This window comes from Schistocerca nitens, chromosome 11, assembly GCF_023898315.1.
Source record: "Schistocerca nitens isolate TAMUIC-IGC-003100 chromosome 11, iqSchNite1.1, whole genome shotgun sequence".
Taxonomy (NCBI): domain Eukaryota; kingdom Metazoa; phylum Arthropoda; class Insecta; order Orthoptera; family Acrididae; genus Schistocerca; species Schistocerca nitens.
In genome coordinates, this window is record NC_064624.1 from 139,425,761 (window position 1) to 139,444,441 (window position 18,681).

An 18,681-nucleotide genomic window follows, 5' to 3' on the forward strand; every position below is an offset into this window, starting at 1 on the left:
GCATGTTCATTGATTCGGAAGCCGATGACGTGGTCGCATCGTTTCCGATTGCTTTTCGTCATGTAGCTACAGCCACAGCTGCTGACCCTGTCCTTGCTACTGTTTTGCGTTTTGTTGCTACGCAATGGCCCTTGTCAAAGTCACGGATCGAGGATCCTTTGGTTCGCCGTTTTTTTGCTCACAAGGAGAGACTTTTTGTACGACGTGGTGTTTTGTTGTTGCGTTCTGATAATGATCAATCCCGAGTCGTGGTCCCACGTTCGTTGCAGTCCTCTGTCTTAAAGCTTCTTCACCAAGGATATTGGGGTATAGTGCGAACGAAACAGCTTGCTCGTCAGCACTGTACTTGGTTCGGAATCGATGCTGCGATTACAAATATGTGCTCCTCTTGCGTGGCGTGTGCCGAACAACAATCCGCACCGCCGCGGAAATTCTTTGCATGGCCGAAAGCCACTTCCCCTTGGCAACGCTTGCACATAGATTTTGCTGGTCCGTTCTGGAATGCTCGATGGTTGGTTGTGGTCGATGCTTTCAGTAATTTTCCTTTTGTTGTCCGGATGTCTTCCACGACGTCTTCTGCCACGATCCAAGCCTTGTCTGCTATCTTTTGCATTGAAGGTCTTCCGCAGACTATTGTTTCCGACAATGGCCCACAATTCCTGTCCGCGGAATTTCAGTCATTCTGCAAGGCCAATGGTATTCAACATCTGACGTCCGCGCCATTTTCGCCTCAGTCAAACGGTGCCGCTGAACGATTGGTCCGGACTTTCAAGTCACAGATGTTGAAATTGAAAGAATCGCATTCTCGGGAGGACGCTTTGTTACTCTTTTTGTCATCGTATCGCTCTCAGCCCCGCGATGGTCGCTCGCCGGCTGAATTGCTCCATGGTCGATCTCATCGTACCCTGATGTCTTTGCTGCATCCGCCGCATCAGGTTCCGGTGCAGCGGCAGCCTCCTGTTTTTGCTCCTGGCGACGTTGTCTATTATCGCAACTATCGCGGTTCACAGCGTTGGCTCGCAGGGCGCATTCTTCGCTGCCTCGGCCGCGCGATGTATTTGGTTTTGGGGGCCTCTGGTGAGGTGCGTCGGCATCTCAATCAGCTGCGCCTCTGTCGTCGCCTGGGTTCTGCCGCTCCCCGTCTGCTTTCAGCGACGGTGCCGTCAGGTCAGCGCCCTGGGGACCCATCTACTGGCTCGCCTCATCCCCAGGTGTTACCGACGCTGCCTTCCATTTTGCCCCATGGCGTCGCGCCGCCGCCGCAGCCGCCGCCGGCACCGCCCGCAGTGGACGCGTCGCTGCAACCGCCTGGCGCCTCCCTGGGTCACGCGCCGCCGCTCGCTTCCCGTGACCAGCCGTCCTCCGCCATGGACCTTTTGCCCGCTCCGGACCAGATGTCGTCTTCGCCCGTCGGCTTCCCCGACGCAATGGAGGTCGACTCTTCGGCCCCTCGTGTATCATTATGTGCGCCTACACCTCATGTTGACGTGCACCCTGGACTAGGTTTGCAGGCGTTTCCTAGCTCCCCTCGGACCGAATGGCCGGGTGCGGGTGGCACAGCCTCGCCTGTTGTTAGGCTCCCCACCTCATCGCATACGTCAACATGGGGTCCTCCCCACGGCGGGCGGAAGCCTTATCTCACGACCGTTCGCCGATTTGCGGGGGAGGAATGTGGTGTCACCGCTAGACACCACACTTGCTAGGTGGTAACTTAAATCGGCCGCGGTCCTGTAGTACATGTCGGACCCGCGTGTTGCCACTGTGTAATCGCAATCCTAGCGCCACCACATGGCAGGTCACAATACACGGACTAGACCTCGCCCCAGTTGTACGGACGACATAGCTTGCGACCAGACCTACCAAGTCTTCCTCTCATTTGCCGAGAGACTGATAGAATAGCCTTCAGCTTATTCCATAGCTACTACCCAGCAAGGCGCCATTTGTATCAGTGCTTATAGCTTACTACTATTCAAGAGATGTATTCCAACAAGAGAATAAAGTTAAGTATATTATTCCAGCTACGTACTTTTCTTCTTATTCATTAATAAGTCTCATGTTCCAGTACTTCACGCCCGTCTGCGTTAGTTTAGCGTGCACTTTCAGCCACTTCGATCTACAAGGTGTTGGCCCCGCTGCCGACACATCAAGCAGAGTCTCTATTCTGATAGTAAGGCTTCAATAACAGCACCTTTTCTGGTAAAGTCAAAAGCCTGACTGCTGGCGGAACTGAATTCCTCTCTCACTAACGTTCATGTTATATACAATTCTCATGCAGTGTCAGTGACACGTTGCTGTCCAGCGCCATTAGTTGGCTTAACTGGAAACAGTGAACTTACTAATGCAACCAGTCTAATTTGTCCCATGACACAATCAAAAACACTACTCACAGCCACACAAGACACAACACAAGATTAAAAATAAATACAAGGGATCAAACACAAGGATCAAAAGGTCATTACAATTTGTACGGAAACCAGACTACAGTAATAAAGAACCAGAGGACATGAAAGGTAAGCAGTAGTTATGAAGGAAGTGAAGCAGAGTTGCACCCTGTCCCCAATGTTATTCAATCAGTATATTGAGCAAGCACCAAGTACTTGGGAGTGACACTGTCGTCCAATGGTAGAAGTACGGATGATGCAAACAATAAAATAAGCCAGGGCAAGCGAGCCATAAAACAACTAAATGGTATTCTCTGGAACAAAAACATAACACGCAGAACAAAACATACCATCTACCACACAATTATTGAAAGTATCACAAAATATGGTACACAGTTGTGGGAACTATCTCAGTGGCAGAAAGATCGCCTGCCGGCTGTCGAGATGAATTTCTGGAGACGGAGTTGTGGATACTCCAGACTTGATCATATTAGAAATGATAGGATCGGAGAGGTTATGAATGTCAAAAGGACAATACTAGACTACATAGAAAGAAAGTGCCTACTCTGGTATGGTCACTTACAGCATATGTCAGACACAAGATGGCCAAAACGGGTATGGCAATGGACTCCACATCAGAGAAGAAAGCACGGTAGACCTGCGAGATGCTGGAAAGACGACGTCAACGAAGCGATGGTGGCGAGAGGTCTTAATGAACGAGATTGGAATGACCGTGAACGATGGAGATCGGGATGCGAGAGGCAGTGAGAGGCGGCGGCAGCCGTGGAAACCTCACTATTGAGCAAGCAGTAAAGGAAGCCGAGAAGAAATTCAGAAAGGGATTTAAGGTCCAGGAAGAAGAAATAGCACCACTATAAATAATAACATTGTAAAAAAGGACACTGTAATTCTGTCAGACATGACAAACGACTTGAGCACTTGAACAGAATAGACAGTGTCTTGAAAAGAAAACAAGGATAATGGAATGTAGTCAAAGTAAAACAGGTGACAGGGGGGACATTTAGTTGGGAGATGGTAAAACTGAGAGACAGTCAAATGAAAGCTGAACAACTGTCACAATGGGACCACAGAATGTTTCCATTCTAAAGTAATCACCACACACGTTAACCCTCTGGGAGATGAGACAGTCAATTTATGTTTCGTAGAACACAGATGACCACTGAAGGATCCACAACTGCACCCACTCTTGCACTTCCTCTTCCGACAAACAGACATCCGTACACAACTTCCCCATTTTCTTCGTGTCGCCGAGATGTGAAAACGAGGTGAACAATCTGAACGGTAGGGAGGATGTTGCAGCATCTCCCAACCAAATTACCGAAGCGTAGCCTTCGTCCGAGCGACAGTGTGTGGGTGGGCGTTATCGTGCGACAGGACGATTCTGTCTGACAGGATTCCTGAGCGTTTTGACTTTACGGTACATCAAAGTTTCTGCGAGGTGTCTTTATATGCTGCTCACTGACTGTGATTCTACGCCCGAGGAACTCTACGAGCGGAGAGCCCCGGCAGTTGACAAAGCAGGTCATCATTGAACAGCGCCGAATTTCTTTGGAGGGGGAGGGGTGCAATGTTTCCACTGGTGGCTTTGCGGTTTGCCCTCAGGATCGAAATGGTCGCACCACATGAGATGGACGTGGGTTTCAGTCAGTCAAAGTGCGAAAGTGGATGCGGCTGTGGATCCGTCGGCAGCAGACACGTCCTACAAAATGGGATTTGACCGTCTCAACTCCGAGTGGGATAAATGTCTTAATATGTGTAGTTATTGCTTTTGGGTGGAAATATTCCACGGTCGCATTTTGGTAGGTATTTGGTTTCCATTTGACTGACCCACACAGTAAATGATCTTTGCTATTTGGGCACCAAAGTAACAGATCACAGCAGAAGTAATGAGCATTTAAATGCAGATTGGCAATACTTGGAAAAACTTTTCAGAAAAAGGGCAATTTAAGGGGAGTTGGAACACCCTACATCGACAAAGTTAAATTTCGTTGCTCGGCTTCCCTGTATATCAGAAACCACAGTAGCAACGAATATGAAACTCTTAGTGTACTGAACAAAAATCATTGCATTTCAGACAGTGGTTTCAGAAATACTATCTTTTAACTACACAGTTAAAACTTTGCAAAAATTTTTGTACGTTTTCCAATACAATTTTAATAATATTAGCATTACGTTTTTATTTTAGTTCAGTACTCACTATATCTATGTTGCAACTCCCTGAACATTTGAAGACTCTACTCCAACTGGTTCATGACATTTAAGAAATAATGCAATCAAAAATGTCCAAGTTTCAGAAACAGCTTCTAAAGTTTGAAATGAGTAAAATTTACTTCACATATGTTAAAAATGTTATTTTTACACGCTGCGATGCACCCTGTACTGTGTATCGTCCTCTTGATCATTTTCCGTGGATCTCATTCTTTTCTCATTTATGCACTCTTAGGTGGCCATTTCTGCCGGATACTGTCCTTTATCGATTGAATATTGTCCAGTCAATGAAGTTCTCTGGTGCAGTTTACTCGATGAATAATTCTCGTATGGTTGTAGCACTTTCACCCTACAAATGCTGCCATCATTAAAAGCAATAACAACATAGCAGACACGCCACATCCACTCACTTTAGTGTCTTCCTTCCAACAAAAACATGTTTTGGTGTGCAAGTTGCTATAAAACTGTAAAAAAACTAATTCGGATTCTGAGTCTGCCCGTGCACACATTTCTTAAAGTCAGAATGTGCCAAGTCTCTGTAAATGTGCTTTATTACTTCCATGACTGCTGCTGGGAGATAATGTTTCTGACTGTATAAATGAGCATCGAGCACTGTGATACTTAAACCACGAATCTGGTCCAGAAGGCCAAAGTTGATGTATTGGTCTGTCATATGTTGACAGTTTATGCAAGAAGGTAGCCCGTATTATCTGTCAAATTCTGAACAAATCTCCAGTGTTATTCCTAATGGCCCATGGTATTGTTGTAATTCATCAATAATTTTGTCTGCCAGCCTAGCCCTTATGACTTTACCATTACATAGTTTCTTGTTTCTCAACTTCCATGGCATGGTGCCCATCCTCTTCTGGATGTGATCCACACACTCCAGTTCTGTGATAATCTTATCGCCATAAGACCAAGCTGTTACTACAATGTTGCTTGCTTTTGAGTCACCATCACCTAAAAACATAGAAAACAACCACCCATTTCATTCCTGGGCAGACTGAAAATTTCAATATCTGCAGAGGCTTCCATCCCATCACTTGGTCCTTCATAGTCCCTATCACAGACGTATTCTGCTTGGTTCACTGATTTACTTTTATAAAAAGTTCTATCAGAATCTGAAAGTCGATTACCTTTCCAGTATCCACAACAGCCATCGTTACGGTGACATGATCAAGTTGAAACTCGTGTCAGTTGTGAAACTTTAGACGTGTCGGTCACTGCTGGTTACTGAGGCTGTGTTGTGAGTAATTCAGTTTTAAAATGAAAGCCGAAATTGAGTCAGGTTGGATTACACTGAGTGACACGGTTCCTACATCAAAATCGAATCCTTTTGCGGAGAGAAACCAATGGAAATTTACAATGCTTTGAGAGAGGTGTGTAGTAATAGTGTAATGGATCACAGCACATTATCACAATGGTCTGTCGCTTTCCTTGAAGATCAGATAGGCACTGAGGACAAATCAAGAAGGGGAAGGCCATCAACTGTAACAAAGTTCGCCTCTCATGTTACTGTTAACGAAATTTTAAGACAGGATCCACAAAAAACATGTGAGGCATACGAGGCCAGAATGTCTGTCTCTTCAGTTTACAAAAACGTAACTGAAAAGTTGAAGATGAGAAAAGTTGCTGCCAGATGGGTACCACACGATATGGGTGAAGAGCAGAAAGCAAGTCGCAAATGAATTGCAAAAGCATTGATTCAACATTTTCAAACAAAAGGAGAACAATTACTGAAAAATACTTTTGCACTCGACGAAACCTGGCTGCAAAATTTTTAACCAGAAGTAAGGTCTCAGTCATCACAGAAGAAAAGTTCCGAGTCTCCGTGTCCAGAACAAATTCTGTTGCCAACAATAAAAGGTGAAACAGACGATCTTTGCGTATGACACACGGCTACAATCAGTGTGTCTCAGGGGATGTCTGTAACGGGCACATACTACAAGCTGTTTCAGCAAATTGTTTTGTGCCTGAAAATTCGTCAAATAAGGCCTGACAAGCTTGCAGCTAGTGTCCACATTTTGCACGATAATGCAAGTCTGCATATTGCCCTACCAGTGAGAGAAATGCAAGACAAATACTTGCCCACCCACCATGTTGTTGTTGTTGTGGTCTTCAGTCCTGAGACTGGTTTGATGCAGCTCTCCATGCTACTCTATCCTGTGCAAGCTTCTTCATCTCCCAGTACTTACTGTAGCCTACATCCTTCTGAATCTGCTTAGTGTATTCATCTCTCGGTCTCCCTCCGATTTTTACCCTCCACACTGCCCTCCAATACTAAATTGGTGATCCCTCGATGTCTCAGAACATGTCCTACCAACCGATTCCTTCTTCTAGTCAAGTTGTGCCACAAACTCCTCTTCTCCCCAATTCTATTCGATACCTTCTCCTTAGTTATGTGATCTACCCATCTAATCTTCAGCATTCTTCTGTAGCACCACATTTCGAAAGCTTCTATTCTCTTCTTGTCTAAAATATTTATCGTCCACGTTTCACTTCCATACAAGGCTACATTCCATACAAACACCCACCATACAGTCTTGATATGAGTCCACCAGACTTATTTGTTTCCCAAATTGAAGAAACAACCCTATAGAAAACATTTTGATACAATTGATGCAGTGAGGTGACCCATATGATCAGACAGTTCAAAATGAAGGTGCCCAATCTGGAACACAGACATTGCTAAAACGTTGGGAAGTTGTCATAGGTAAAAATGGAGATTATATTGAAGACCTGTAGCATTATTTTGGAAAATAAATTATTTTCATCGATTCTGTTTTACAGTCTGCAGGACTTTTGAAATGACCCTTGTATTAGGGAAAACTACTACATAGTTTCCAACAGTGCTACCAACAGATACATAATTTCTCCTTTGTAATATTGCAACCCAAAGTCTTCTACACAAAGAAATTACAAATTTATTTTATCTTGAAGTAAAGCATGTAAAATTTTTAACAGATCAAACAGTTGCAACCAATATGGAAAAAAAAACTTCACATGCTAGTTTACAAGTGATTTATATAGCATTTTATTAAGCAAATTGCAGATTTTAGAATGGGATAAAAATCCAGAAAAAAAATCCGTTTTAATTCCCCCCAAGTATTTGCAGGTCTTTTCTGGAAGTATACAGACAGAAAGAGAATCGAAGCTTCTGAAATGTGGTTTTGTGGAAGGAAGCTCAAGCTTAGAGGGGTGGCAGATGAGGAGGTACTGAACAAAATAGCTGAAAACAGGAATTTATGGGACAACCTGAGTAAAAAAAGTGACAGGTCGATAGCACACATCCTGAGCCATCCAGGAACCATCAATATGGTCGGTTGGTTGATTTGAGTGAGGGGACCAAATAGTGAGGTCATCAGCCCCATTCTTAGGGAAGGATGGGGAAAGAAGTCAGCCGTGCCCTTTCAAAGGAAGTAGCCCGGCATTTGCCTGAAGCAATTTATGGAAATCATGGAAAACCTAAATCAGGATGGCCGGACACGAGTTTTAACTGTTGTCCTCCCGAATGTGAGTCCAGTGTGCTAAGCACTGCTCCACCTCGCTCGGTCATCAATTTGGTAATAGATGGAAAGGAGAAGTAGGGAAGGGGAAATTCAAGAGGGAGATCAAGGCTTGACTACAGTAAGCAGGGTGCAATTGGCGCGCAAAGATGGAGAGGATGGCACAGGAAAGATCAGCTCGCAGAACAACAGCAGCACATACTGTAAAACTACACTGACAGAAAATAAATAAATCGTAACACCAAAAATCAGTTGTGCGACATGAACAAAAAAGTTGGTAGGCACATTTCGACATCTGAAAGATGATGTCTATTAGAATTTTGCACCAATCACATAAGAGAGGCACTAGTAGCACCACTACGAGTGTGAAAATCATGTTTGCTTCAAGTGCATGCCGTAACAGTAATGAGACTGGATGATGATGATTAGTGTTTTAGGGCGCACAACAACCAGGTTATTAGCATCCGTTCAAAAAATAAATGTTGACAAGTGCAGCCATGATCTTTTAAACAAGGATCAATTCAGAGTCGATCTTTGCGAGAATTGTAAATGCTCAAATTTCAAGATTGGACACAGCACATCAAAACAGGTAGATAAAACTAAAAATAAAATACCAGTACAAAACAGGTAAAAATAATTAACTGTGGCTTGGTGACCACTTACAAATAATGGGTGACCAAACCACTTTACAGCGCATTACGATCTCAATCCCAATATTTTGGGAAGAAGTCCAGACATCACACAAAAATGTAAAACTCTAGCCACACTTGCCTCATTATTAGTTAAAATAGAAGGCAGGTCTGGTGGGAAACTTAAATCTTCCCTCAAACCCGAATATAAAACACACTCAGTTAAAATATGTCGTATTGACAGCTGTGTCCCACATGTCTGACATGTTGGTGGCTCCTCACGACGTAACAGAAAACCATGTGTCAATGGACAATGTCCTATTTGAAGTCATGTAAGGGCTACTTCCTCAGACTGGACTTGATAAGTTGATGTAAGCCAGGAATGCCTTCTGGGGACATTGCAGAAAGACTTGGCAGTGATGTAACCACTGTACATGACTCCAGGCAGTGGTGGTTACAAGAATGTACGGTGGCAAGAAGACTGTGCTACGGATTGGAGGTGTGTTGTACTTTCTGGTGAAAGCCGGTTTTGCCTCGCTGCCAGTGATGGCTGTGTGTTGGATAGGAGGTGGCTAGGTGATTGCCGGCAACCAACCTGTCTGAAAGCTAGACACATTGGACCTCCACCTGGAGTTATGATCTGAGGTGCCATTTCATATGACAGCAGGAGCATTCTCGTGGTTCTCCCAAGCACTCTGACTGCAAATTTATATGTCAGTCTGGTGATTCGGCTTTGTTGTGCTGTCATTCGTAAACAACATTCCTGGGGGTGTTTTCCAACAGGATAACACTTATCCACATACTGCAGTTGTTACCCAACACGCTCTAGAGAGCGTCAACAGCTTTTCTCGGCCTGCTCAATCACCTGACCTGTCTCCAACAGAGTACGTATGGGAGATCATCAGATGACAGCTTCAGCATCATCCACAACCAGCATTAACTATCCACGTATCGACTGACCAAGTGCGACACGCACGAGACTCTGTCGCACAAACTGATATCCGGCACCTGTACGATCCTAGTGGTTACACAGGTTATGAATATACCAGCATTTCACATTTGCAATGGCTTTTCACATGCTTACATTAACCTGTCACTCAAATATGTTACCTGCAAAAAGCTATTTGCAAAATTTCATTATCGTACATTAATTATGTCTCGATGTTGGGTTTTCATTCTGTCAGTGTATTTCAGTTAATATTTCACACCAAGTAGTTCGCAAATCTCATCTGCAACTGTAACTTAACAGAAAAACTTTTGGAATTACTTACAGCTTGCTCCGAAATAAATATCTGGTGAGGCTTTTGAAAGTGGCCAGGTACTTCCAACATCTGCAAAGAGAAAACAAAGCACAATTGTCACTTTCAATAGCATTAGTACATTAATGAATTTTTGTGCAATATCTGAGGCTCGAGACAGGCGAAGAAAACTGTAGCAACTTGATATCCCTGGAAATGGTTACTATAGCTATGGTTGCTAGCAAACTGCATAGCTCTTTCAGAGATTCGTGTTCTGACCTGATAACCACTTTCTATTACTGGCAAAACAATTTCAATAAAATTTCACAATTCGTGGCAAATATTTTTGTAAATAATGTAGTCTATGTTCAATAACCTATGCCTTTCACAGCATTTGTTAAGGAATGAACACACCAGTCCATCGCTCATCGAAACGTACCACAGTGAAACAGTTACAATTTATACGACAACATTAATTTGCTGCCAGGAAGCTCCTATGTAGAGTTACGGCCACATACGCCACAAAAACTTTTATCAGCCCTTAAAGTTGGTTGGTCGGTTGGTAGTTAAGAGACTGAACAGCGAATGAACCCTTAAACAGTTCTTCGAGTGTCGAGTGCTATTCACTGTCCAAAAGCATATGCGCTAGTTACGTACTGGGCATTATTTGCTACTGGTAACAATACTGTATGACTGCTCCCACTGTCTGTTCTCGCGGGTCTATGCAGGATGAATGTGAAATCCAGCAACCAAATTTCAGAGATTGTTTAGGGATATTTTCTGAGGATTTTGGCATTGGGGATCAGTTGTCTCCGGCAGCTGTTACAGAATACCTGCATTTTGTTTGATTTCTTACTCCTGTTTGTTTCTGTGTCTGTACTGCACTGAAAACATCTGCACAACGGTGCAAATGTCTACAATATGCACTGTGTGCGACTCGTTTCCTGACATACTTGCCCCATTCACTCACAGTCGTTGCTGTTGACATCAATGCCCACTCTACTCTTCGCCCTCAAACTTGCATTGAGTACTGCTCCGTTCCGTCTCAAGTTTGTTAACCCGGCAGAGTTAATTGTACATTGAGAGGACCCGGACGTTATGAAGGCTCAAAAAATTGGAATTTTTTTTTTTTAATCTAGCATAATTTTCCGATTTTTCCTACTCTTCAAATATATGCTTTATGTATATTACCGCATCACTTTTGTGTATACATGTCTTTTCAAAGCAGATGTTGCACATGTTCTTTAAATGCCTAGCTGTCAAACACAAAACCTTCACTAAAATTGAAAAACACACACACACACACACACACACACACACACACACACACACACACACAAAATACCAGAAATTGTTATGGTAGTGTTGATTTGGGGGAAAAGACCAAACATCGAGGTCATCGATCTCATTGGATTAGGGAAGGATGGGGAAGGAAGTCGGCCGTGCCCTGTCAAAGGAACCATCCCGGCATTTGCCTGAAGCGATTTAGGAAAATCACGGAAAATCTAAATCAGGAAAGCCGGATGCAGGATTGAACCGTCGTCCTCCCGAATGCGAATCCAGTGTGCACGACCTTGCTCGGTGTGTTACGGTAGAACTAAAGCCAATATATAAAGATTGTTCAGATTCTAAAATACAGGAAAAAATTTTAATGGCAAAACACAGAACAAAATGAAAATGTTTATAGTTTATCAGCTGTTCTGCATTTGAATTTGTTGCTCATATGATACATTTCGGAATTTATCCCTCATCGGATACCTGCAAAAAGCAAATGCAAAAACAAACAAAAATTAGTAAAACGCAGTAATGGATAGCTATTGGGTTACAATCGACTAAAATCGCTTGGCACAAACTCTACTACACCTACCTACAAGTGATTGCTGCACATAGATATGGCGTTTCAAGTTCCATGGGAAAGAAAAATTTGCAGACTGAATACACAATCTGCAGAGTGTGGACACTGTGTCAAATTTATTTTAGAAAATATTTATAGCTGCATTTGGGAGCACGTGCCAAAAATTATTTTTGTTGGCATGTGAACTTTCCAGATTGGTGTTCTGGTGTAACCACGAGTGCCAGAACGAAGATGGAGAATGCAAGACCAGAGAGAGAAGGCAGTGAGACGACATCAGCCAATAGTGCGCTGACCAGGATGTCACCACTATAGAAGCGGCATCTAGACGAAGTGAATGTAAGCGCCACTCCTGCCAACATCAGGCAGACAGTATTAGCACAGTAGTAGCAGAGAGCCCTATTATAGCAGTGATGTGTGATCCATATCAATTTCTTACGAGGACCTTGTAAACAGCAAAGGACTTTGATTGTTTGCACGTCGCCCATTGCTTGTAACACCGTCGTAAATTCAAGTTATGTATTGTCAAATCTGCTTTATTGAAATAAAACTATTAATGTTATTTGCTTGAAGTGTTGTATAGCATTCCAAGAACACCGCATCCTTTAGGCTCCCTCTACAATATGAGTGGGCAGAACCCCACAATTGGTGTGATGGGACGCCATGAGGGAGTGACAAGCAGATTAAAAACTATGAGCAAACTAAGCATAAAAAAAAGCTTCTATGAGGGTGTCACTGAAGTTGAAAAAGCTGCTGAAAGCCTGACAAAGGAAGCCAGAATAACAAAGAAACTAAGGAAATGAACACTCAGAATCAATAAGAATATGGAACTGGAAATGTTTGACATATTATCATTCAGAAGAAAATTACATGCAAATCTTTAGTTTCAATTTCCTGTAATCAATGTTTTTGGATACTTAGGTATCATTATCTAATCTAATATTAAAGCTATAGAAACACAATTTTGAATGAATAATAAAACAGTGATTGCCTACACAGTGAACCAGATTATCTAACAATGTGTTGTTGTTGCTGCTGTGGTCTTCAGTCCTGAGACTGGTTTGATGCAGCTCTCCATGCCACCCTATCCTGTGCAAGCTTCTTCATCTCCCAGTACTTACTGAAACCTACATCCTTCAGAATCTACTTAGTGTATTCATCTCTTGGTCTCCCTCTACGATTTTTACCCTCCACACTGCCCTCCAATACTAAATTGGTGATCCCTTGATGCCTCAGAACATGTCATACCAACCAATCCCTTCTTCTACTCAAGTTGTGCCACAAACTACTCTTCTCCCCAATTCTATTCAATACCTCCTCATTAGTTATGTGATCTACCCATCTAATCTTCAGCATTCTTCTGTAGCACCACATTTCGAAAGCTTCTATTCTCTTCTTGTTCACACTATTTATCGTCCATGTTTCACTTCCATACAAATACTTTCAGACATGACTTCCTGACACTGAAATCAGTACTCGATGTCAACAAATTTCTCTCCTTCAGAAACGCTTTCCTTGCCATTGCCAGTCTACATTTTATATCCTCTCTACTTCGACCATCATCAGTTATTTTGCTCCCCAAATAGCAAAAGCTCCTTTACTACTTTAAGTGTCTCATTTCCAACTTAATTCGACTACATTCCATTATCCTCGTTTTCCTTTTGTTGATGTTCATCCTATATCCTCCTTTCAAGACACAGTCCATTCCGTTCAGCTGCTCTTCCAAGTCCTTGGCTGTCTCTGGCAGAATTACAATGTCATCAACAAACCTCAAAGTTTTTATTTCTTCTCCATGGATTTTAATACCTACTACGAATTTTTCTTTTGGTTCCAACAATGTATTAAATACTTCAATTGGAGCATGTAGCATGTTTTTAAATTATCAGGAGAAAAAAACGGACTCTAGTAAAACAACAATACTAGGAAATGATAGATTGCTACTCACCATAAAGATGACACATTGAGTTGCAGACGGGCACAACAAAAAGGCTTCTGGCCAAAGCCTTCTTCAGTGGCATGTGTGAGTGAGTGAGTTGTGTTTGCATGATTTATGTGTGTGTGTGTGTGTGTGTGTGTGTGTGTGTGTGTGTGTGTGTGTGTGTGGTTTATGTGTGTGTGTGTGTGTGTGTGTGTGTGTGTGGTGTTAATTCCGATGGAGGCCTTTTTGGCTGAAAGCTCAGTTGCTCGACAGTCTTTTTGTTGTGCCTACCTACAATTCAACATCTCCGCTATATGGTGAGTAGCAATCTATCGTTTTCATATTATTATTATTCTCATACTGTTGATATGCAAACCAGGAGGAGGAGGAGGAAGAGGAGATTACTGTTTATGTCCTGTTGACAATGAGTGCATTAGAGATGGAGCACAAGCTCGGATTAGGAAATGAATTTGGCTGAATTTCCATTGTTTGACTCCCAGAAAAATGTTTTTTTAAATACACAAAACGAAAAACTGGTAGATATTCCTGCTTTATTCTTTTAACATGTTAATAATTAAAAGAATAAATTTTTTAGACCCTCTATTCTGAAAAGTGCAAAGTACAGTGTACCTAAATACAAATTACACATAATTTTGTATGTACGATTAAAACCAATTTCCACTTCTTTATGAATTTTACAATATTTCAATTCTTGGCACAAAGAGTTCACTATAAACTAATTATTTGGACAAAGTTTCATTTTGGTATCTATTAAAGTTTTACGTTACTATGTTTCAAAAATATTAGCAAAAAATACAGACACTGACATCCAGGTTCCCTTAAAAGTGATAAACAGCAGTACGGATAGGTGTGCTAGTTAAAGAGTTGATCGATATGCACCTCACGTGTGAGTTCACCGAATGCAATGGAGGAGCGTCACAACAACACTATGCCAAGTTGTTCCCGCAGCAACAGTAACCACAACACTACGTTGAGAGTTGGATTACTCTATTTTGTGTTGGATGTCTTGCTGATTGTCTATTACAATCTTAATCACTGTTGTGAATGTATTTTAAAAGAAATAGGGCAACCAGGGTTGCAAACTGAACAAACAATAATTACAATGTTGCTCTGCAGCAAACAACCAGAGACCACAGAACCCTTACAGCAAAATACTCAGAAAATACCCCTGAACAACATCCAAAATATTGTTGGTGGAACATGTGTTCATCCTACATACATTGAAGTGACAATAGTCGTGAGATAGGCATATATACCAGGTGATCAAAAAGTCAGTATAAATTTGAAAACTGAATAAATCACGGAATAATGTAGATAGAGGGGTACAAATTGACACACATGCTTGGAATGACATGGGGTTTTATTAGAACAAAAAAAAAAAAAAAAAAAAATGTTCAAAAAATGTCCGAAAAGATGGCACTTCATCTGATCAGAATAGCAATAATTAGCATAACAAAGTAAGACAAAGCAAAGATGATGTTCTTTACAGGAAACGCTCAATATGTCCACCGTCATTCCTCAACAATAGCTGTAGTCGAGGAATAATGTTGTGAACAGCACTGTAAAGCACGTCTGGAGTTACGGTGAGGCACTGGCGTCGGATGTTGTCTTTCAGCATCCCTAGACATGTCGGTCGATCACGATACACTTGCAACTTCAGGTAACCCCAAAGCCAATAATCGCACGGACTGAGGTCTGGGGACCTGGGAAGCCAAGCATGACGAAAGTGGAGGCTAAGCACACGATCGCCACCAAATGACGCACGCAAGAGATCTTTCACATGTCTAGCAATATGGGGTGTTTTTTTGGTTCTAATAAAACCCCATGTCATTCCAAGCATGTATGTCAATTTTTGCCTCTCTATCTACATTATTAGTTTGGACAAGAAGAGAATAGAAGCTTTCGAAATGTGGTGCTACAGAAGAATGCTGAAGATAAGGTGGGTAGATCACGTAACTAATGAGGAGGTATTGAATAGGATTGGGGAGAAGAGAAGTTTGTGGCACAACTTGACTAGAAGAAAGGATCGGTTGGTAGGACATGTTCTGAGGCAACAAGGGATCATAAATTTAGCATTGGAGGGCAGCGTGGAGGGTAAAAATCGTAGAGGGAGACCAAGGGATGAATACACTAAGCAGATTCAGAAGGATGTAGGTTGCAGTAGGTACTGGGAGATGAAGAAGCTTGCACGGGATAGAGTAGCATGGAGAGCTGCATCAAACCTGTCTCAGGACTGAAGACCACAACAACAACAGCATCTACATTATTCCATGGTTTATTAAGTTTTCAAATTTATACTGACTTTTTGATCACCCGGTATGCACACACACACACACACACACACACACACACACACACACACACACACACACACACACACACACACACACACACACGTATTAAAGGGCAGTGCATGGTGGAGCTGTCATTTGTACTCAGGTGATTTGTGCGAAGAGGTTCCCGACGTTATCATGACCACACAATGAGAATTGGCAGACTCTGAACATGGAACGGTAGTGGGAGCTCGACGCACGGTACGCACCATTTTGGGAATGATCATGGAATTCAATATTCCGAGATCCACGATGTCAACAGTGTGCCGAAAATTCCACATTTCAAGCATTACATCGCACCACGGACAAGCAGTGATCGACAGCCTTCACTCGACAACCGAGAGCAGTAGTGTTAGCGTGGAACTGTTAGTACTAACTGATAAGCAATACTGTGTGAAATAACCACAGAAATCAATGCGCTATGTATGACGAACGTGTCCATTTGGACAGTGCGGCGAAATTTGACATTAACGGGCTACGGCATCAGCAGACTGAGACGAGTACCTTTGCTAACAGCACAACATCACCTGTAGTGCCTCTCCTGGGCTCGTGGCCAAATCGGTTGGGCCCTAGATGACCGGAAAATTGTGGCCCGGTCAGACGAGTTCGGAAGAGCTGATGCTCGAGTTCTATTGTGGTGCAGACCCACATTGTCAACAAGGCACTGTGCAAGCTGTCGGTAACTCCATAATGGTGTGGGCTACGTTTACATGGAATGGACTGGGACCTCTCGTCCAACCGAACCGATCGTTGACTGGAAATGGTTACGTTTGCCTACTAGGAGACCGAGCAATGGTGGAATTTTTATGGATGATAATGTACCAGGTCACAGGGGCAGGTTGAAGAACATTCTAGACAGTTCAGTCAAAGGATTTAGCCACCCAGATCACCTGACGTGAATCCCGTCAAAGATTTACGGGATATAACTGAGAGGCCAGCTCGTGGACAAAATCCTGCATCTGAAACACTTACGCGATTATGGATGGCTACAGAGGCAGCACGGCTCCATATTTCTGCTAAGGACTTTCAACAACTTGTTAAGCCCGTGCCACGTCGAGTTGCTGCTCTACAGCGGGCAAAAGGAGTTGTTGTTGTTGTGGTCTTCTGTCCTGAGACTGGTTTGATGCAGCTCTCCATGCTACTCTATCCTGTGCAAGCTTCTTCATCTCCCAGTACCTACTGCAACCTACATCCTTCTGAATCTGCTTAGTGTATTCATCTCTTGGTCTCCCTCTACGATTTTTACCCTCCACGCTGCCCTCCAATACTAAATTGGTGATCCATTGATGCCTCAGAACATGTCCTACCAACCGATCCCTTCTTCTAGTCAAGTTGTGCCACAAACTTCTCTTCTCCCCAATCCTATTCAATACCTCCTCATTAGTTATTTGATCTACCCATCTAATCTTCAGCATTCTTCTGTAGCACCACATTTCGAAAGCTTCTATTCTCTTCTTGTCCAAACTATTTACCGTCCATGTTTCACTTCCATACATGGCTACACTCCATACAAATACTTTCAGAAACGACTTCCTGACATTTAAATCTATACTCGATGTTAACAAATTTCTCTTCTTCAGAAACGCTTTCCTTGCCATTGCCAGTCTACATTTTATATCCTCTCTACTTCGACCATCATCAGTTATTTTGCTCCCCAAATAGCAAAACTCCTTTACTACTTTAAGTGTCTCATTTCCTAATCTAATACCCTCAGCATCACCCGACTTAATTCGACTACATTCCATTATCTTCGTTTTGGTTTTGTTGATGTTCATCTTATATCCTCCCTTCAAGACACCATCCATTCCGTTCAACTGCTCTTCCAAGTCCTTTGCTGTCTCTGACAGAATTACAATGTCATCGGCGAACCTCAAAGTTTTTATTTCTTCTCCATGGATTTTAATACCTACTCCGAATTTTTCTTTTGTTTCCTTTACTGCTTGCTCAATATACAGATTGAATTACATCGGGGAGAGGCTACAACCCTGTCTTACTCCCTTCCCAACCACTGCTTCCCTTTCATGCCCCTCGACTCTTATAACTGCCATCTGGTTTCTGTACAAATTGTAAATAGCCTTTCGCTCCCTGTATTTTACCCCTGCCACCTTCAGAATTTGAAAGAGAGTATTCCAGTCAAGGAGATCCGACATGATATCAACATGTATCCCACGACTTATGTCACTTCAGTGTAATGTTATTTTCTTGATATTAAAATTACTGGAATTACTGGAGTTAGTGTCCACCCCCTGGTAGCTGAGAGGTCAGCGCGACAGACTGTCAATCCTGAGGGCCCGGGTTCGATTCCCGGCTGGGTCGGAGATTTTCTCCGCTCAGGGACTGGATGTCGCGTTGTCCTAATCGTCATCATTTCACCCCCTTGGACGCGCAAGTCGCCAAAGTGGCGTCACATCGAAAGACTTGCACCAGGCGAGCGGTCTACCCGACAGTGTAAGCCCTCGCCACACGCCATTAATATTATTATTACTGAATTAATCCCTCTTCCGACTATAATTTATCATAGATCCCTCGCATAAAAACCTGTGTCCAGTAAATGAAAGAAAGCACAGTTCACAA

The 18,681-nt window shown here is 42.8% G+C and overlaps 1 protein-coding gene across 3 annotated transcripts in view; it reads right to left on the bottom strand.

Moving 5' to 3' along the window:
• The window catches only part of LOC126213592 (uncharacterized), a 313,729-nt gene that overhangs the window by 253,964 nt on the left and 41,084 nt on the right, over window positions 1–18,681 (bottom strand). For all 3 annotated transcript variants that reach the window (XM_049941451.1, XM_049941452.1, XM_049941450.1), the window contains exon 3: window positions 10,017–10,076. In XM_049941451.1, coding sequence (XP_049797408.1) covers window positions 10,017–10,076 — 60 coding nt within the window. The remainder of the gene's footprint in view (window positions 1–10,016; window positions 10,077–18,681) is intronic.